At 44.1% G+C, this 22,720-nt stretch overlaps 1 protein-coding gene across 10 annotated transcripts in view; it reads left to right on the forward strand.

Annotated features, from left to right (window-relative positions):
- slit2 (slit homolog 2 (Drosophila)) overlaps positions 1–22,720 on the forward strand; it is a 605,319-nt gene that overhangs the window by 365,030 nt on the left and 217,569 nt on the right. For all 10 annotated transcript variants that reach the window (XM_085967585.1, XM_085967587.1, XM_085967589.1 and 7 more), the window contains exon 5: positions 14,996–15,067. In XM_085967585.1, the coding sequence (XP_085823711.1) occupies positions 14,996–15,067 (72 nt within the window). The remainder of the gene's footprint in view (positions 1–14,995; positions 15,068–22,720) is intronic.

A 22,720-nucleotide genomic window follows, 5' to 3' on the forward strand; every position in this document is an offset into this window, starting at 1 on the left:
ACTCTGTGATTTTACACTGGCAAGCCTAAGCAGCAGCCGATCACCCCGAGCACAATTTCAAAACATACGCTCAGGGGTGGAAGGCGGAACACCGCAAATCTAGGTTCCACCTCAAATTGTACTTCCCTCGCCGGAATAGTGCTTCACTTACGCCCCCGCCTCCGCCCAGGATGGCAGAACGTTTAAGCTAATGTCTTTGCTGGAAATACAAAATGACCAACCTTAATTTTTCTTTTTAATATAAATACTGTAAGGTTGAGCACCCCTTCTGAGCACCACTGCGACCAATGGAGGAAGCAGCTTTTGATCAGAGTAATTCCTCTTTCCCATGACTTGGACTTGGGTGTACAGGGCATAATTTGAAAATTTGCAGATGACACAAAACTTGGAAGTATAGTGAACAGTGAGGAGGAGAGTGATAGATTTCAAGAGGACATAGTGGTGGAATGGGCCGACACATGGCAGATGAAATGTAACGCAGAGTGTGAAGTGCGAAGTGATACATTCAAAAGGAAAATGGATAAGTACCTGAAGGAAAAAAATTTGCAGGGCTACGGGGAAAGGGCGGGGGAGTGGGACTAGTTGAAGTGCTGTTGCAGAGTGCCGTCATACGCTCGACGGGCCGAATGGCCTCCTCCTGTGCTGTAACCATTCTATGATTCATACCTTCCTCTTTTTTGAAGATTATTTATAATTTCTTCCATGCTTTTTGACTCATTTTCTGATCCAATGGTTCTTCCTCACTTCTCTCCCTCCTCATTGTTAAGGACTCAGTAAGGCACTGGATGCAGTTGAAAATTTAATCAGTTCTTTTAAATGTTAAAAAATTAGTTATGCAGTGAAATAAGAACCTCACTGAACTTACTAGACCTAAGGGCCCATTGAAATTCTGGGCTCTTTTATAACTGTCAACGATGCATGACTTGATAATTGGAGACCCATACAATCCAGCCTCTTATGCTACACTGAATTCAATGCCAGGTACTTCGTACATTAGATTGCAGCTTGTTCAATGGCCACTCGTGTGAGGTAGTGGAGGGCTGCTGCCGGATGGTGAACCACAACTCAGTAAGAGGTGAAGTCTTCAGCTGAGGAGGAAAAAGGGCAGGAAATTGGAAGGGAATGTTTAGAGAAGGGAAAATAATAAGAGAACCAGATGTCATAATTTTTACTGGATAACCACAATTGAATAAAATGCGAATTTGCTTATTTACTGACCATAGCTTATGGTTGGTTAACTAATTACTGGATGTGGATTGTAGTTACTTTAATATATCAGTGTTCATTAATATAAGTACCTGACTGTAGGCAGTGTCAGCGACCTCCAAATGCTGTGATTACGTCACCGCCACCGATGGAAGCTCTGACTTTGGCAGAAGGTCTGCACTGTTAAGTACACAGTTGCTGCTGCTGCTGCAGGGCAACTTTTCTGGAAATACAAAGTATCAGAAAGACATATGACAGGTTTTATACTTCAGGCGTAGACCCTTCATCAGTTTTAACAAAGTGTCTACATCCAAAATGATTGTTACAATTTGAGCATGTTCCCAACCCTCATGCTTATAGCACAAGGCAGTTTCCATAGGCAGACCCCCACCTTTTGTGATCTCACACTTACAACCTTTTTCAGTCAAGTGCCAGGGATAGTTTACCACATGATTGACAATTACTTTTTTTTACTGTGTTAATTAGCATTAAGAGTTTCAATGCCCTACTATTCTTTTTAATAGGTGGAAATACACCACGCTGTCAGAAAATGTGCTTCAGACTATGTGCTCCTGGCTAAACTATCAGTCAAAACCATTACAAACAAGAGATAGACAAAGAGACAAAATAAAATGTAGAAGGACAAAGTCAAACTTACACACAACTGCGGGGTAATTTTTACTTTGTGCGATAGTGTAATACAGGTGATGGCCAATTTCCATGATGGAACTAAAAATCGGGAGAGTTGGAAAACAGGCTGCCGATTTGCTATCATCCGATTTACACTATCCACAAGGTAAAAATCACCCTGCTTATCCTTTGACTTGAAAATAGCAAAGATGTCTAAAATCCAGGAATTCCCTTTGAGAAGGCTTAAAATTCCTTTTACGGTCATTCTATATAGGGGCATGCCACTGCGTGCATAGAGTTGCGCCTCATCAACTTCCTCTGTCATCTCACTTTATGCGTACAGCTTTTCAAAAGCTTGAGGTATTTTGCCAAACAGTCTTGATCTGATGCAATTAATATGAGAATGAAATATGTATGTCCCTAGGCACAGTGTATTTGCTTAAACCAGGCCACAAGGCAAAGCCTAAGGATGTTTGACATTAACATAGCATCTCTAATACACAAAGGGCTGAAAATACGGATGCTTTACTCCAACCGTTGCCGTCAAAATTGAGTGAAAAGTAGGCGGTCGCTGCTCTTTCGCAAGCTGGTGGCTGGTCCTACGATGCCTGCCATTTTCCGAGGTCTGGCAGTGCTGCCAGTAAGAGCGATGGCCATGGAAATTTAAATTAGAGAGAGGTGACGTCTGTCACCTCAGCGAACTTGGAACTTAGCACTCAGTTCATGGCTGGATCCTAAGCTCACTACGAAAACCCAGCGTTAAACAAATTCAGAGGCGCTGTCAGCACCTCTTAAAGGGACACACACATCTTTCAGGTAAGTTTGCTTTTAACCTTTTGGACTGGATTTTTTTGATTTTATTGAAGTAGTGGCTTGCTGCAATAGATGTTAAAAGTTTTTTAACTGTACAGGGAGTGCTGCTGGGTGCTTTCAAGGCCTCAGATGGTAAAGGAAGGCCTCTGAGCAGACAGAAAATGCTGCAAATATTCAGCAGGTCAGCATCTGTGGAGAGAGAAACAGAGTTTTGAAGGGCTGGATTTTCATTCAGGGGACGTGATGGAGGCGGGACAACAACTTTCGGGGTTGTTGTCCAGCCTCCATCGAGATGTGGCCAATCCACGCGATTTTAACTTGATTGACCTTGTTGAGCCCGCCCAGTGGGCTCAGCAGGCCAATTAAGGGCCACCTGGCAACAGGTGATGTCACAGACTGAAATTTCATCTGTCAAGAGGTTTTGACAGATGAAATATCAGTGTTTGAAAGCTCTTTGACGCTGTCAAACACTGACAGTCTTACTTCTAACTTGAGTCCTTCTCCACAGACTCAGTTAGAAATCTCACCGGCACAGAAAGCTGAATGCTGTCACTTTTGACAGTTCGCAGCCATTCTGCTTTCTGTGCCGGTGAGATGAGGGACTCCTGATGGTCGGGGAGTCCAGAACCAGGGGTCACAGTCTAAGGATAAGGGGTAAGCCATTTAGGACAGAAATGAGGAGGAATTTTTTCACCCAGAGAGTGGTGAACCTGTGGAATTCTCTACCACAGAAGGCAGTAGAGGCCAATTCATTAAATATATTCAAGAAGGAGTTGGATATATTTCTTAAGGTTAAAGGGATCAAAGGATATGGGGAGAAAGCAGGGACAGGGTACTGAATTTGGATGATCAGCCATGATCGCATTGAATGGCGGAGCAGGCTCGAGGGGCCGAATGGCCTACTCCTGCTCCTATCTTCTATGTTTCTGTTTCTATGGAAAGAAGGCTGAAAAGGTAAGAAAAGGTAATTTAAACTTCTTTATACACTTTAGACACACCAAACACACTTAACCTTTGCACTCATGCACACATCACTCACCTGAACACCGACATCTCGACCCCTCCAAGCCCTTCAACCCAACGGCCTGCCTCCTCTAACTTGGCGTGGTTTGGAGCCGTCGGGAATCCCACACTTCAACCTTAAAAATAGGGATTAGGCTAAAAACTGCCTGTTAACTGGCACTAATCCGCTTCCCGCTCGGGGAGGCAGGTCTCAGTGCAGGGCGGGTACCCGCCTCCTTTGAAACTGGCATAGAGGTGGGTTGGGGGCGGGATGGTGTCGGGACCCCCCGATTTTGGGATTTTGACCCCCCCCCCCACGCCTCCAATCCCGCCTCCACAGCCCAATGAAAGTCCTGCCCCATGTCTCAGGTCAAGATGCTGCCTGACCTGCTGAGTATTTCCAGCATTTTATGCTTTTATTTCAGATTTACAGCATCTGCTCGCAGAGGGAATAGGGAAAAGCTGAAGAGGGGGAAGCAGAAGGAAGGATGCAACTCAGACAGCCCCTTTCTGGTCAGGATATCCGGGATGGAATCATCCACCTGCGGTACCAGTGACTGCAACCCCAATTCCCCTTTCAACATTAGCCCCCACCTTACCTTCCCTCTGTTACTGACCATCACAGCATCCTCTTGGCCAGAATGCTGAAATAAAAGCCACCACAAAGCAAACTTTCCAATCCAACTTTATACATCTATCCATCCAATATGACATCAAGAAATCAACTAATCACCCTTATGCACCCTTAGTGACTGCCTTGTGTGTGCCTATCCTACTGATGTCTTGCAGTGCTATCCCAGTGGCTGCAACATGGCTGGTGGGAGGCTGCTGACTTTCAGTGGGGGACACTGCAAATGGCCGTGCTGGTCGACCTTGAGGAGCTGGTGACTGCGAGTGTGAAATCGAGTGATGGTGTTTCTTCTTCTTCTTCTTCACCCTCCTCTCCCTCTTCTTGTTCAGCCACTGGCTGGGCAGGCTGCATTTCTTGGGTGTGTAAAATGAGGAAGTCACAAGGGTGGAGTTGTGGTGAGGGAGAGCAGGAAAGCAAGAGGTGCATGTGAGAAGGGGGATAACGTATGAAGATACCAGCATCTTGTATCCTTTCAGCCCTGCCCCTGCCAAGAATGGCCAGTACTGTCTCCTCCAAGGGGGTGAGATGAAGCTAGGAATGACAGGTGTGCCTCGTGATTGATACAGATTGTTGATAGGTGAGTAATGGGGGTGGGGGGGAGTTGTGCATTGAGCAGTGTGTGAGGCTAGTGATGCAGGTGGTAGGAGACAGCTCTTGAAGATGCATTCACTGACCTTGACCACTGGTCTGAGGTCATGAAACTTCTTGGGCACTGGAGCCAGGTCATGGGGGCGACACTGCTGACAGTGATGGCCTCGGTGATGTGGTCCCACATTGTTCTTTCTGGAGGGCCTCCTGACCCCAGTGGGTAGTGGACCTCTCCTGCAGTGTTGACCCTCTGTACAAAGCTGGAGTGCTGTGTGCAAGACCCTGGGTGCCCCTTCCCTGGCTTGCTGAGCCATTTGTTTTAGTGCTGAAGCATTTTTCCCATGTTTTGAGGCGCAGAAGGGCATTCAGCTTTAAGAGCTGAAGACTCCCATTTGGGAATGTTTTTTCAAATGTTAATTTTTTTTTATAAGGCAGTAGAGATGTATAGGCTGAAAACTAAATTTTTTACTTATTTTAAATTTTTATCAGTTCAGAAGACATTGCCCTTTTAAGCGAATGACAATGCATTGCCCTTTTAATATCCCACAATTCATAGTGAACTCAGCCTCGCCTACAGAGGCTGTTGGAAGATGCAACGCCGCTATGGACACCACATTCGGCACTGATGCCTGGACTAACGCCACCAAGTGGGTGTTACACGGTCAATTTAGCACTGAGCGAATAATCTTTAGTCCCCAGCGTGAATTTTCCCTCTCCTACCGACGTGACCATTTTCAGCGGCCATTAACCCGAGGTCGCGCTGACACCGGCAACTTTTGTCTCACAGTCCAATTTCTAGGCCAAACTGTCCCAACACACTTTATAGAGGGGAGAGAAAGAAATAGATAAAATAAGAAAAGGAATGGACAGCAAGCTATGGAGAGAAAGTTAGCATGGATGATTGAAAGCTTAATTAAACTATTAGGCTTTGAGAATTTGTTTTAAAGATGAAATGGAGGTTGCGTGGTTCAGGGAAGGAGTTCCAGAGAGTAGGACTAAGGCAGCTAAAGGCCCTGCCATCAATGGAGGGGTGAAGAGAGGAGGAGTCCATAAAAGGCCTGAGTTAGTGAATCAGAGGGTTCAAAAGGGAACATATGGCTGGAGGAGACTGCAAAGGATCATTGAGGGATTTGAAGATGAGGACAAGAGTTTTTAATTTAATATATTGGGGACCGGAAGCCAGTGTAGGCCAGTTAGAATGGGAGTGATGGGTGAACAGGACTTAATGCAAGACTGGATACAGACAGGTGAATTTTGAATACGTTGAAACTTATGGAGGATGAGAAAGGAAAATCAGGTGGGGTGTATAATGGAAGGCCGATCTGCTACTGCCTGTTTTCCACCACTATCAGAAGTGAAAACTTACCCCTTTGAGTCTTGAGGTGACAAAAGCTTGAGTAGGGTTTCAGCAGTAGAAGGAGGGAGGTGGGACAGAGGCAAGAATTGTTGCAGAGGTGGAAGTAAGCGGTCTTAGGGATGAATAAGATGTGGTGTTTGAATCTCCGCCTTGGGTTGAACAGGATGCCAAAGCTTTGCACCATCAGGTTCAGTCTGTGCAAGTGGTCTGGGAGGGGGATAGAGTGAACAGCCAGGGAGCAGAATTTATTGTGAGGGCTGGAAACTATGGCATTTTTTTACCAAAGCAACTGTCACACAGGGCATTGGTATAGCTACATTCCACACAAACAAATTATAATACAAGAAGGATATAATGCAAAAAGCAGCCTTGAGTCCAGCACAATATTAACCAATCTTTCTCTTTTGGAGGCCAATGGACTTTCTGGGCACGTTCTCATTTTTTGTTTTTATTTCTGATTTCCAATATTTGTATATTTTTAAATCTCCACTTTATCTGGCCAGGAGTGGATAGAGTACTCATCTCAGTTGTACAGATCTGTGTGGACCTTCCCCAGCCCAGTAAAGTATTTAGCAAATGTCAAGATCACAGACTTTTACATTATCATTGTGTTGCAGTCATTATTCTGGATACATGGTGAAACGTAAACGGGGCAGATTCCACGGCACCGACAGCTGAGTTCAACAGAACCTCCTTTCTTTGAAGCAGTCTGTCAATATTAACATGCCGTCACTTTCTTATTATGGTATCAGAGCAGTGGGACACTGACCTCTTTTTCTACCTTTATTTCTCTACACAAATGTTAACAAATAATTTGTATGCAAAACCCCAGAACCTCTGCCTAGTGCTCTGAACTGTGCTTTGTGGAGAAATCCAGCTTCTAACAATGCACCTAGTTACAAACCTCCCTCAGTACCCAAAGCAAACAGGTTACAAGACATTGTCACAGTTAAGTACTTGAAAGTAATGTGTCCCACTGATTGGATTTTTACTGACAAAATCTGCCGACAATGACATTGGCAGGTGTGAGGAATGCAGTGTCATGAACTGGACTTCTCCCCAGCAGAGCAGCACATGATTCACAATGCATCTGTTTTTTCAGGAGGAAATTACTGGAGTGTGTCATTCCTGTTAATGAGGGTCATATATTCCTCTTTTAATTTGTTAAACTGTCTTCAACTGGCTTGTTATTAGAAAACAAAAGCAAGACTTTCTATTTAATTTAAACCAAAGCCCAGAACATTCATTCAATGTGCACGTGCGTGCATGTTAATGCATGCCCACAGTGCACTCCTTGGGGTAGAAATTGGTTCGTGCCCAAAGCCGGCACAGCGCTGGTACTGAAATTGGTCCTTTTGTGCCATCAGGACATGATACTAAAAATAAACCTAAATTATGCTGTCCCAAGGCTTATTTAGCATGATTGGTACCAAAATGCCATAAGAAAAATTGCACTTGAAGTAATACACTCTTAGCTCTTTACCTCAAGTTGTTCTCTGCAGTGCCATTCCCAGGGATGGAGCTGTAACCAGAAGTGCTCTTTTCCGATGCTGCCAGATCTGCTGTGTTTTTACAGCACTTTTTTGGCTGGAATTTCCATGGGGGTTCATCTGGCGGGAGATTGGCAAAACCTCCAAAGAAACGGCATAATGGCTAAAAATGGCCGTTTGTGCCATACTTCCGTGTGCTCCGCCAATCTTCCACTGAAGTTACGGTAAGAGATCAGAAAGGAGCCCCTTGGAAATTATCTCTAAAATAACTATGTTTATTGGGTGTTTTTGTTTCAGTTTGAAAATTCCAGTATTGTCCACCATTAAGCTTTATTGAAATCCTAGTGATAGCGCTGATCGGGCTACGCTGCTCCACTACTGTGTCATGCAGATCAGGAAATTCAATGCCTGGTCAATGCTGAGCTGGTTGGCCTCAGGTGGAATAGCATGGGCGGCACTACTGTTGGCATCATTAATCCGAGGCTAGGGGGGACCAAAATCAGCTTTGATCCCTGGCTCCCTGCTTCTGATTGCTGCCCAGTGGCTTCTCCTGGAATGTACACGTGTGGACACCAGATAAGCACAGGACTGGGCTTACCTGTACAGCTCCTGTTATTGAATAGCTGCCAGAACTCAGTGCCTAGGCTTATGCATTAGTAATAACCATAAGGTACTGAAAAGGTGCTAACACCTATGGAGAAGATAGGGGAGAAATATCTGTGTGTTTGGCTCTAAATATACTGTACTCCAGTATGTGAAAGACTAATTGTTGCACCAGCTAGGGGGCTGCAGTGTGGGAACAAATGTGTAGATTTTGGATACATGTAATATGGATTTTGTTTTTTTTGCAATGCTATTTTAGCGAGACAGTGACAAAAAAAAAATGTAAATCCTGTATTTGACAGATTACAAGTTTTCTAGGACTTGCTGTTCATGGTTGGTCGCCTGATCCATGTGAAAAGAGCAGCTCAGATGGTGTTACTGATAAATCTATAAGGCAGGAGTTAGAAATGCTCACATTTAATCCTGATTGTGGGACATACTTACGTTTTCAATGTACATTCAGTGACTCTTCCTTGTAGTGTTGCTGACTGCAGTGGTGTCAAGTATTAAGAGTGAGATGAGGTGCAGCACAGGGTAAGTTACCTGTCAGTTGGCTGTTGGTGTATGCTGATTGAAAAAGGTACTGTTTGTAGGCTGTCACATTGTGCATTCCATTCCACCATCTGGATGTACTGGTAATTGTATGTGCTATTTTTCATCACTGTCCAAATTTGACAGGATTTTAACAAGATGATGGTAGGATTAAAAGTATAGCGTTCATTTCTAGTGCTACATTTACGTTCCTGCCAATGGCAGCTTCCATGTCAATGGGAAACTGGCAATGTAAATGAAGTGGGGATGCTGCTGACGGTGATGGGCAACATAAAAAGAGATGGAGTTTCCAAACGCCAACTCCCCTCGTGACAGCAGCACAAACTGAACAGGCATTGCCAGTGGAGGTGTTTTTTTTTGCAACCAGTGATTGCAGTGGGTGAAGCACTCATGCTCACCCTGCAAAGGGCAGCAAAGTGCTTTTGTGATCTGGACAAAGCTTCCCTTGTCATTGGCCAGGGTACCAAAAGTAGTTGCATAAAGCAACATTAGAACTGCACATGTACAAGACAAATATATATATATATAAGTGTGTATGATATAAACCACCACAAATTTCTAATTTAATCCTGTAGGAATGTGTTAAGTGGAATCCAATGACTGGTGGAGTGTACCTTTTAAAAAATAGATACCAGTTACGCTAGCTGTGCAGTGATCACGCTGTAGTGCTGCATTTTTAAGAACTGTAGTTTTAGTTGATCCTTGAATCTCCTCCGATCACTAAGTGACAGCCTTCCTCAAAACGCAGGTTACAGCAGCCAGGTGACCACTTTATAATTCAATTCAAGTCATCCAAACAGGTAGTTATCATTGGGAGGAAGGGCTTTGGGCCAGCCAGTCGCTCACATGTTGCATTTCTGCCGTGATTAAATACATGGTTCATTTGAGCATATGCTCACTCTCTTAGTAATCAATAGAGAAATGTTTATATTAATACGAGCCGGATTAGGAGAACTGCATTGAGGAACCTTTGTCGAGAAAGGAAAGTAAAGGCAATTTGGAGGTTACTGTGGGAAAATATCTTTATCCCATCTCATTTATCTCTTCTTGCCAAAGAAGTGGGAGTGTTATGCTAAGCTTCTTTCAGTCCAGAACCTGTTCTGAATTGGCACCTTTTTTCGAACAGACTGCCAAGCACTCGGCAAGCACCACCTTTGCCACTGTACTATCTGAGTATCACATTCTGGGGCTTTTACTGTGCGGCTCTAGTTGCTTTTACAATTTGTCTCAAGGAGCTTAGCTCATTAAAGGTATTTATGAAAGCAGTCGATAGCAGTGGAGATTTATGGTTGCGCCATTCCGAGTCCAGGGATGTTGCCTTGGAGGAAAATAAAATTACCAGTAATTAAATTTACGGGCAGGGTGCCATCTACAGAAGATTTATTGCTACAAAGTTCAAAGGACAGTGAGGCGGCGTTACTAACCAATACATTCCCACTGATACATGATATAAGCATTGTGAGAGTCTCTCCTCCCAGAGGGTTAAACTGACATGACCACAATAAGATTCCTGTTGAAAGTCTATAATTTCAGGGATTGCTTTTCTATTGCATCCACTCAAGATAGCGTATTAAACAGCCACAAGGGTAACTCTGCACATTTCGATCACTCCTCTTAAACCTCACTGTGCTAGTCCCTCACTGTTACACCATCTAATAATCCACTGTTTAACTCATTGTTTATGGTGCCCTCGCTAGCTCATATTCTTTTCTGGTAACATGCCTTTCTTTTTACAGTGTTTTAAACTTTGGAGTTAGAGAGGCCCCAAAGTATTAAAAAGTACTATGCTGTAATACAATGGCAAAACTGACAATGATTTCTTATGATCTGATCATTCAGTAGAATGTTAATTTAAAGGGACTGGGGTGGAGCACAGACCCTTAGGACTAGGGCTGCTACCAAATACTTGTAACTTCAGGAGCGGTGTTCCTATTTGAATGTAGTTTTTGTATTTCAAATAAATGACTGTTCCAATATGTCTGTACATGATAATGTTATGAAGTGCAGAAGCCCTAATTCTGAGAGAGAAGGAGCAAGTCAGCCATAAACAACTGCAGCAGTTGTGTGAGTTCTCCCTACAAATGCATATTAATACATCAGATTCTCAAGCATTTGATTGAGGGGCTCAATGGAGTATCATATTTTACTCTTAGTGGCCTTCCACATTTAGGAGCTGGCCTTGAATCCCAGTACTAAAGGTCTGTCTGATGATAGCCCCCATGTTACACAAATGACATAAACTGGCCATTTTGTATTGAAGAAGAGAAGAGGACAGTACAAAGATTGAGTGCAATGCTGGAACTTCATCTATCAGATTTTGTTTTTCTTCTTCCTTGGTATTTACTTAACTCTGATTGAAAAAGGCCTTTGAAATATTTCAGATGTAAATACCAGCTTAATCACAGGTTGCTAGAAATAAGTCAACTGCAAAGCTTAAATGGTCCTGTTTTTTGGGGCATAGTTGGAAAATGTTAGAGTTTGTAATATGAATATTGTTCTAACAATTCAGAAGGCATGATATCCTGCTAATAGTCTTAGGCCTAGAAATTCGGTTGAGGCGCCAAGTTCGTCTGGGCGCTGATTTTTGCGCAGCGTTCGGAGTAATAGCGATCGTCAGAAATTCAGTTTCAGCGCCCCAAGAGGGACACGGGGCGAGGCTCGAGGCGCTCCACGTCCCTCTTAGGGCGTTGAAACTGAATATCGCAGCGCAACGTGCCACAGCGCCACATGCTGCGGCACGGCGCGCTGCGGTACTGCAGGCCTTCCTCCCATTGTTAAGGGGGAGGAGCCTGCAACAGCGCGATCCCCGATCGCGAGTGCCGGCAAAAGAGCCCAGCACTGAGGAGAAGTGCCGGGCTCTCAGGAAACAGCTGGCAATGCCGTGGGGGGGTGGATCAGGAGGCCGGGGACGGAGGTGCTGGCAGGCAGCCGCCCCGCACCTCCACCTTAACTTGCACCACTGCCGGCACAGCAAGGCCCCGTGTAACGGTGCTACATATCCAATTTCTCCCCCTTAGTATCTAATTGTTACATTTGCTCAGATATTTTTAAGTCTTTCAGACTTTTCCCGTTTTTGGTATCCTGGTTGTCTGGTTGATGAGATGAATGGTGAACATTTTGACAGATTATTCTCAAATTAATGAAGCAACTAAAATGAGAAAATGCTTCAGACACAATTGATCGATGTCTGAAAGAGAGCGCTGATGAAGGGTTACATGCAAAAAGTGAATCTGCCCTCTTTCAAATGATCTGTGCATTTTCCACAGTTTTAGTTTGTATTTCAGATTTCTAGCCTTCGCAGTTTTTCTTTTTGTCTAGTTTAACAACGTTGTATTTCATGAGTCTTATTGAAGTAGCTTGCTCAAAGGAAAGGCAGGCCCAGCACTAGCTAACTTTTTTCTCTGGTATGAAATATCAATCATTTGCTTTACAGAATGTAAGTGTATCTTATTCTAACTTGTCTAAAGCTGTCATGCACTAATTGTATTTTGCGCTTTTGTATCACACTGAATGAAAAGGTACATTATTGCAGTAAACAATGAGACAACAGTGATGTTTACTGGCACCAAAATGACATTCATTCAGGATATTAGATAATAACAGTAGTGTTTGTTTCATGAATAGAAAATTATATGCATGGAACAGGAGACACTTTATTTTTTCATTTGACGTTCGTTTGGCATACAGTAATGTAAAATTCTGAAAATGAGCCAGAGCCCAAACTCTCTTGGATTCCTCTGCTGCTTGAATAAGAAAACAATAGAGGGTGTCAGAATAACCGGACACTGCCCTCTCCAAATACCCTTGAGTTACCGGTCAAGAGGGATTGTCTGAAAGGTCAATCCAATAGAAAACATATTGCATGGTGAATAATCCCCTCAAATTCATGCTGAGCAGGAGTGGAATTGGGCTGCTGCCATTCCGGCAGGTCTGTCATTCAGAAGGACAATGCGAAAACCCTGGTTCTAGAGTCAGAATTCCAACAGGGAAGCTCCACTCTGCATTGGAGTCACATTCTCACCACTCGTTGCCATCGAGATATCAGAGTCGGTTGTTTGCAAGAGCCCTCAATGGTTCACATGACTGATGACTCGCTAGCTTCTCACACCTATTGGGAACAAAGTGCCGTTGAATCTTTGGCATCCTGTTACAGCTCAGTGCTAAATATGATGTATTTAGGTAATTATAAGTAAATACCACAAATAAGCACACACTGTATCAACAAACATGTCATTGATCTCTTTCAGCCAGCCAATTGAAGGTGGGCCACTCCAATGCATTTTTGGATGGATTATTCTATACAGGAAACTTCGCGGTATCCGGCACCGACGGGACCGGCGTGATGCCGATCTATGAAAACTTCCGGACAGACCAGTGCTAATGTTGAAGGATACGGAGGTTTTCATCTCCGTATCTGACAACAAACACTGTTGCTTAGCAACAGCTTGTAAACAGTCGGCCTGTACCTTGGAAGCGTCTCTGTAGCTTAGCAACAGCTTCAGAGAGGCTTTCCAGAGACTGACTGTTTAAAAAAATGCTAGGAGAAGAAAAAAAAACTAACAAAACGGCTGCTGATTTCTGCCGTTAGATCGAGGTTTCCGGACATACAACCTCCGGATAAACCAAAGTTTCCTGTAGTACTATAGCTTTGCCTGTTATTAGCCTCAATCACACCAAAGCCCTGAAGTTGCCACACTCTGCACCTGATGCAGTCTTGCTCAGCGGTAGTGCAGATTGGATTGTCAGGCACAGAGCTCCATGTGTCTGATTCACGATGCTTCGAATGTCCATCCAATCCAATGGCTGGAAGTTTGAGAATCCAGTGTGCCGATTCTTCGATTTGAGCTTCTGCTGAGTGAAATTTCACACTGGAAGTGTTAAACTTTTTTGAGGCTTAAGGCCTGAGGTTCAATAGGTTAATGCCAGAAATCCCTGACATGCACTGAGTTAGTTGACCTCAGTCAGAGCGGCACTAAGTGTGCTACAGTTGACCTGAGCACCCTGGGCAAGGCAGGAAGGCCAAGTCAGCCAGGATTCTGCTTCTGACTGCTATCTGGTCACCTCTGCTGGAAGTGTGTGAGAACAGGATCAGGTTCAACTGTAACTATTCCCACAGTGGACTGGCCTGCCAGCATTCCCTCTCTATGCTCACAAATGAAGAAAGGCCACCTGGGCAAAGTATTGGAGAACTGCCAGCAGGGAGCCGGATACAGTGGGAACTCACAGTTGTACTGCTTGTGGTTCATCATTAAAATGAATAGATGGAATATTATTGTGGTGCACCCACATTTCCCGATACCTGTAGGTGGTGGGCGAGCTTACCCCGCAGTGATGCAACCTCAGAAGATGGCCATAATGCGTTATCACATTGACAAGACAAACATGATAAGATATTTATCAAACACTTCTTTAATTAAGTAAAGTCGTTTTGATTGAATGCATTCTCCTTGCAGGAGCATTGCAAATTAAAAATAAACCATCAGGATGTTGTAAAACTTAGATGTGTGTTTCAGTGCAGAAAGGGTTAATCCTTTTACCTTGAGCTATTATAACAATGACTAGGTCTTATTTCATTTGAAGGTGTAGGATTTATTGTCAGGGCTTCTACAGTCATATTGCATTTCACAGATTACTTAAAGTGCCTTGAAAATTGAATCAGAGCAAACAGGTCCCATCTCCTTCTGCACATTCATCACGCCAAAAGTGCACAAGCAACCAGACTTTTACAATTCACTTTGCTTATTGCAGGTGCGGCACTTTTCCTAGTAAATGGGGAACACGAACATTCAAAGTAAAAACCCAATGAATTCAGACAGCTTTCTTTTCTTCTTTGCAAAAAGAAACAAAGCTCAATACTGCTCAGTCTTTATCTTATTTTTTGACAGTCAGATCTATTTTTTGTGCGTATTAATTTTATGCATTGTAATGTGACTCGGGAAACATATGAATGTTTGATAAGAGCAAAGGGCAGTGCAGGTGTTGATGTTGTGCAAATGAAAATGTCGGGAAAAAATGAAGAAGCAAGGTAACCAATTCAGCCACTCTGTGTATGCAAGCTTTCTTTTCTAATTGAGTGCCCACTGTGCCCCATGTTAATTCGGTTCCCTTGTTATTTTATTACAGTGACCTGAGTGAAAACCATATTCATGCTATTCCGAGGAAGGCCTTCCGAGGAGCTGTTGACATAAAAAACTTGTGAGTACCTTTGTGGCTTGGTGCCTGCCGTGACTCCGGATGTGATTGATTGTTCCACAGTTTGAAGTACTAGGAATACCAGATAATGGTTGAAAGCCTGTATTCAAATGCCCTCCTTGTCACACTGCCTGTACAAGGAAGTTTTTCCAGTGGCGGGAATGATCCTGCCAGTAATAAATGGCCAGATGGGGACCAGAAAATCAGGATATAGAAACATAGAAACATAGAAGATAGGAGCAGGAGTAGGCCATTCGGCCCCTTGAGCCTGCTCCGCCATTCAATGCGATCATGGCTGATCATCCAAATTCAGTACCCTGTCCCTGCCTTCTCCCCATATCCCTTGATCCCTTTAGCCTTAAGAAATATATCCAACTCCTTCTTGAATATATTTAATGAATTGGCCTCTACTGCCTTCTGTGGTAGAGAATTCCACAGGTTCACCACTCTCTGGGTGAAGAAATTCCTCCTCATTTCTGTCCTAAATGGCTTACCCCTTATCCTTAGACTGTGACCCCTGGTTCTGGACTCCCCGACCATCGGGAACATCCTTCCTGCATCTAGTCTGTCCAGTCCTGTCAGAATTTTATAAGTTTCTATGAGATCCCCTCTCATTCTTCTAAACTCCAGCGAGTATAAGCCCAATCGACCCAATCTCTCCTCATACGTCATTCCTGCCATCCCAGGTATCAGCTTGGTGAATCTTCGCTGAACTCCTTCCATGGCAAGAACATCCTAACTCAGATAAGGCGACCAAAACTGCACACAATACTCAAGATGTGGTCTCACCAAGGCCCTGTACAACTGCAGCAAGACATCCTTGTTCCTGTACTCAAACACTCTCGCTACGAAGGCCAACATACCATTTGCCTTCTTAACCGCCTGCTGCACCTGCATGCTTACCTTCAGCGACTGGTGCACAAGGACACCCAGGTCTCGTTGCACTTCCCCTTCTCCCAATCTATTGCCATTCAGATAATAATCTGCCTTCCTGTTTTTGACACCAAAGTGGATAACCTCACATTCATCCACGTTATATTGCATCTGCCATGCTTCTGCTCAATCACCCAACCTGTCCAAATCATCATGGAGTTTCTCGGCATCCTCCTCACAGCACACATGCCCACCCAGCTTTGTGTCATCTGCAAACTTGGAGATATTACATCTAGTTCCCTTGTCTAGATCATGAATATATATTGTGAATAGCTGGGGTCCAAGGACCGATCCCTGCGGTACCCCACTAGTCACTGCCTGCCACTCGGAAAAAGACCCATTTATTCCAACTCTTTGCTTTCTGTCTGCCAACCAGTTCTCTATCCAAGTCAATACCTTGCCCCCAATCCCATGTGCCTTAACTTTACACGCTAATCTCTTATGTGGGACCTTATCGAAAGCCTTTTGAAAGTCCAAATACACCACATCCACTGGTTCTCCCTTATCCATTTTACCAGTTAGATCCTCAAAAAATTCCAGTAGATTAGTCAAGCATATCACTATTCTGTATCACCACTCACAATTGGCACTGTGTTTTTTCCGCCTCATATTGCTGGCAAATGCTCTCTGCGTTCACACAGAATGTCCAAGAGCTTCATTGCTGATGCATAATCTCTGGTTGAGGAGGGCATTGCCCTTAGTTTTACATGTTTCATGTGGAAGTTCCACCCAGCATTACATCTTACAAGTGTTAAATCTACCCATTGGGAGTGGGCGTTAAAGCGCATGTGGGAAGGCAGCTCTTCAAGTACACTGCCCGTTTTCAAGTGGACATTTTTCCACTCATCACAGGTTTCCATGCTTGAAGGCAAAGAACATCAGCTGACACCAGAGCTGGGTGGCCCACAGCCACCAATATGTCCCCAACCGTATTTGCAGGCCTTGATACACCAACCTCACAATAACCAATTGAAACTGCTCTGCAGGCTCTGGGTCTGCATGGAGGCAGTGCCATCTGCTGTATAGGGACTGGACTGCCAATAGCAGTCAAGGCCATCTCCTCCCTCAACTGTAAAGCCCCTGCCTCCTTGCAGGCTAGCATAGGGGTCATCTGCAATATCAGCCATTTGTTGCCCACTGATGTATCAAACAAATGACTGATTTATTGTTCTTCAGTGCCAGCATTATCATCTCCTTTCACACTGAATAGCAACAACAGCATGAGATGGCTGCCCATATTCACTACACTGATGCATTTCACCAAGTGATGGCATCAATTTGACTATCCTACAGCTGGTCCTGTGTATCAGTAACTCAACATGCATCAGGCTACTCGAATGCTTGGAAGGCTTTGCTATGTGCTACAGCATTAAGATTTCCATGCAGAGACTATTTTAAATGTAAATTGCATCTTGTATGTATGCCGTACTGCTGTATGGCCATGCGTGCAAAGCATTCAAAGAGCTGTAAGGTTGCATGGAAGCTTTGGCAGTAAAGGCTGTACAAGAATAACAGGTTCTGAAGGCACACTTTGTTCCATGCATACATTGGACAGATAGCTCCTGCAGAGATCTGCTGAGTAGCATTACATCTTTCCTCAGTTCTGCTACTTTCACCCACATCTGCAGCCAGGTCCACTAGGTGTTGTCGGGAGAAATCATCCTGCTGGCTTTCTCCTGCCAGGCGTTTTGGATGACTCCTCTTCAGAGAGGGTAACCATCAGTGCCCACCAGGAATACTCTCCATTGCCTCGCTATCTACAAATACCTCAATTCCAAATGGTATATTTTCCTCACAGAATTTCAAATACTTCCAAATCGGTGATAATGTTTGTGTGACTATGTATGATGGTGATTAGTGCTTTATCCTTCCCCTATTCATGTGTCAGTGCTGTTGCCAAAGTATAACATTGATTAAACGCAGCAATTTCCTGCAAATAAAAGAACTAGTTGCAACCTTCAGGATCAATATCCCCTTGTTCCCCCTTCCCCAAGACATATGTAAGGAGATTGAATGAATGGATTGAGACACAACAGTGAAAACCCATGGTGTGAAATAGGGAGGGAAATTTGGAATTAAAAGTCCAAAGTTAAATTGGAAAACTTATTTTAGCCAATTGCTTAGAACTAGTGGAAAATTCCTTTGCAAGAAAGATAATGCCAGTGCATGGATTTAGGCTTGCTTATGTCCTCCTGCTAACTCAAATGAAGCCTTTGGTTAGCATTGGGTTTGCCACTACAGTGATACTTTTCTGACAATTATTTCACTCTCAGTTTATATATCCCTTGTGCCTAGTTTTGTGTTTTAATTCATGATCAAAGTGACGGTTTATTGAAAGTACAGTTGTTGGATATGACGAGAGTAGATGGATGTGCTACAAATCCTTAATGAATGACTTAAGCTAATTCATTATTCCTCAAGCTTTTTGTATTTTCTGCAGTGGAGAATGCAACGCCCTTCCTTGTTAAAGATGTATGTGGCCTGAGGCATTCAGGTTTCCTGCTCATCCCCTTGTCTGAGGGTCATTGAAAGAGGATGAAAAATATCATTGTTGTTAATAACTTGCTTCCATGTTTGCCCTGGAGATTTTCCGATAGCATTCTGTTAGAGTCTTAGATGAGTGAACGAGTATGGAAGGTATGACGTTCTTGTCACAGTAACTTTTTCCCTTTCGACTAAACAAATATGACTCTTTCAGCACCACCTTACTGGCAAGTTCATGTTTAAAATTTTTCGGGCCCCATAAAGCCTACTACATTTTCAGCACCTGGTCTTAACCTCCCACATGTCACACCCCATCTGGTTTGTACAATTCAACAAGAGCACATTGTTTTAATTGACAGACCAATTGTTAAACTGACAGCTTGCTGTTTTTGTTTATATTCGTTCATGGGATGTGGGCGTCGCTGGCAAGGCCAGCATTTATTGCCCATCCCTAGTGTCCTTGAGAAGGTGGTGGTGAGCCGCCTCTTGAACCGCTACAGTCCATGTGGTGAAGATACTCCCACAGTGCTGTTGGGGAGAGAGTTCCAGGATTTTGATCCAGCGATGATGAAGGAACGGCGATATACTTCCAAGTCAGGATGGTGTGTGACCTGGAGAGGATTAAGTTACCTTATAATCTGGACATCCTTTATTTTCGCATTTGACAATTTGATCATATCATTTGTATTTTTACCCCCATTCGTTGTGTTAGTTGTTATTTAAACTCAGGAGAGGAAATGAGGGCTGCTGTTCGCAGTTAGAAATGAAGCAAGTCAGCATTGAGCCAGAGAAGAGCACAGGTTTGAACATGATACTTAGGCCCCATTTATTTTAAACTGCACAGATTTAAAAGAATGCACATCAACGTCAGAAAGCTTCCTCACCCTCACCTTTTGGATAATGGTACTAACATTTCTGTCTTCACTTTTCCACCATTACCCATAAATCATTCTCGCTCAAGGGTGGACATTCTGCATGCTTCATTATTACTTTGACGAGGGATGCTGGAACAAGACCTGTAAAGAAAAGCATAAATAAATGCTACGAAGTAAAGATAGAGATAATCTGCAAAAGAAGAGACACTTTTTAACAAACTAATTTAAGAAGTGCAGTGCTAAATATTTCCCCTCGAGCTGCCACCTCTAGTACCTAGGTAGCAGCAATGATTTAAGAGTGAGGCTGGAGCCGTGTCAGCACTGATTTATACAATGACAGCTCAGGAAAATGAGATATAGACCAACATGCAATTCACCCTTCTCCAAATTAACCCGCAGACCGCATTAGGCAAATTTGATGGTATTATGAGATTTTCCAATTTGTCAAGTAACAATTTCTCTCTTGTGTTGTGTCAGGAGTACAGTTTGTGCCATTGTAGTAATTTAAATTGCTTTGATAAATTGAGCTTGAGGTTAAAGAATAATGTTATAGATAAATCTTATGACATAAAATATAAAAAACGCTATTAGCCAAATTATTAATAAAATAGTCTTAAAAAAAATCAAGCTTTTTAAAATTAGATAACTAGCTTCTAGCCTTGGTGAAGAGGTATGATACTAAAGGAGGCTTCAGAGAGCAATGGGACAGTCCAACTAAACATAACTCTGGTTGCTGGCCAGTACTGATTAGAATGTGTTTCAAGGTTATTGGGAATAAGACCATCAGGCAGCCGAGGAGCGGAGGCGGTACAGCACCTGCCTCACAGGCAGATGGTTGAAATCCACCAGGAAACTATTGGCAACTTTCTCTCTGTCCCTCTCTTTCTTGCTCTCTTTCCCTTTCACACACACACTATCTTACTTTCTTTCTCTCTCATTCTCTCACTCTCTTTCATTAAAATTAATGGGAAGAAAATCCTGCAGTTCTGTAAGAGGAGCACGGGCCTTCCCACCAGATTTTCCTTTCCAAGTGGGTAAAAGGTGAAAATCTACCCCATCTGATCTAGAACATTGTCCTCTTTTGGACATCCTCGCTGTAGATGGAAAGAAAAAAGAGCCGTGAGGAAGGGAAGAGATTCAATCGTGAAAGCAAAATTCAGCAAAAACACTGCAGTCTTGGACACCTCAGGAAAGATGTACCGATCTTGGAGGGGGTGCAGCGCAGATTCTCAGGAATAATACCAGGGCTTAAAGGGTTAAATTGTGTGGACAGGCTGCATAATTCAATTGTGAAGTCGTGCTGTACTTTTACTGGATGTGGATAAATAACAGCATATCAAAGCGCAAGTAATTCGATTCTCCGGAGTAGCAATTTACAAATCAACAAACTTTGCTGAGTAGCTCAGAATGTTCATTTCAAGGGGAATGCCTCTGTTATGTCTGCACACTGGGTTACAGTGCTGCATTCGAGTTACTCTAGCACATGAAGTTTGATAGTGCTGTTATCATTATATTATGTCTGACATTGGTGATAGGTACTCGATTGCCTTGGCCTGTAGGGGTTAGTTGGATCGAGCATTAAAATGACACGAGTTGATTTCTACATGCTGTCATTGAGTTATCCTTGCAAACGCAACATTTGGCGATGAGGATGGCTGAAATCTCTCTTCCACCACCTCCTCCCTTCCTTGCACTACCCAGTGAGCCCCCGATCCCATGGGTTCGCTGGTTACAGTCCTTTGAAACCTACCTCATTGCTCTCGGACTAGAAAATGTGAGTGCAGCACGGAAAAAGGCACTGTTATCCCATTGCTTGGGTGTGGAGGGCCAGCGTGTTCTTGGGACATTATGGACAGCAGACTCAATACTAACATATGATGTGGCTGTGGTTCTGTTAAGCACACACTTCTCTGCCCCACAAAGTGCCCTCCTCCGGCGATTCATTTTTAGACAGCGTCACCAACTCCCCAGCGAGTCTGTGCATCAGTACGTGGCTAATTTGAGGGGGTTAGCTAGCTCGTGCAAGTTCGGTGCACTACAAGACGAGATGATGCGTGATCAACTAATAGAGCACACCAACAATGTGAGAGTGCGTGAAAGACTGTTACTCGAGTCCGACAATCTGTTGTGTCACAGGCCGTTAACATTGCCTTTCAAGTGGAGTCTGCAGCCGAATGTGCAGCGAAACTAGCAAGACATTCAGTGAGCGACTTCTCCAGCGCCCCCTTCCACTCTGAACTCTCACACACAGCTCAGCCACACACACCCAGTGACAGCGCCCTCGGCCCCGACAGCTCTGTCACTGTAATGCTCGCGCGACTGCAGCAACGCACGCTACCGTGGCAACAGTGTGGAAACTGTGGATCTCGTTCACATGCTACCAGAGCGCAGAATTGCCCCGCGCGCGGCCAAGCCTGTCGCAATTGTGGAAAACAAAATCACTTTGCAAATGTCTGCTGCTCTGCCCCTGTTGCTACAAATGAACACTCTCAGTCCTCAAGCACTATAATTCACAACGTGAGCTCTGGGCCAGTAGTGGCTTTCAAGTCATGCACAATTAACCTGAATGATGTGTGCATTCCTCTGTTGTTGGGTACCGGTGCCAGTGTCTCACTGCTGAATGTGGACACATTCAAACATTTTTTCAGCTCCCTGCCACTCTCTGCGCCCTCCACTGCCCTCTGCAGGTATGGTAATTCAAAAATTGAACTAGTGGGCTCAGTCAACCTCACTGTACGCTATGGAACAAAAGTTTTGCCAGATTTTTGTTTTCATGTGGCACGCCAAGGAGCTAACCTGATGGGACTGGATCTTTTCACTGACCTGGGTTTTTCTCACTTGGACACCGGCGAGCCTGCGATTCTGCACGTCGCCTCACCGTGGCGCCAAACATGGCCAGCACTCTTCGAGGGTCTGGGCTGCCTGACTGCCTTCACCCACCAGCCCATGGTTGACTCCACCGTTACCCCTGTCATTCAGCCACTGCGCCACATCCTGCTTGCTCTCCGTGACGGGGTCACAGCTGAACTAAAGCAGCTACTGGAAGCTGGCATCATCGAACCAGTTGATGCCTCCCCATGGGTCTCCAACCTGGTGGTCGCAAAGAAAAAGTCAGGTGATCTACGCATCTGTGTCGATCTTCGAGCAGTGAATAAGGCCGTAAACCCTGACAAATATCCACTGCCCACGTCAGAGGAACTCACAGCGCAGTTCTATGGCTCCATCCTGTTCTCGAAACTGGACCTTCGACAGGGCTATCTATAGGTTCCCCTCCACCCCAGCAGCAGGGACCTCACTGCTTTTGTGACACATGCTGGCATCTTTCAGTACACCAGGATGCCATTTGGACTTAGATCTGCACCCA

Source organism: Somniosus microcephalus, chromosome 2 (assembly GCF_052327205.1).
Source record: "Somniosus microcephalus isolate GS21.2 chromosome 2, FLI_Smic_1.0, whole genome shotgun sequence".
NCBI lineage: Eukaryota > Metazoa > Chordata > Chondrichthyes > Squaliformes > Somniosidae > Somniosus > Somniosus microcephalus.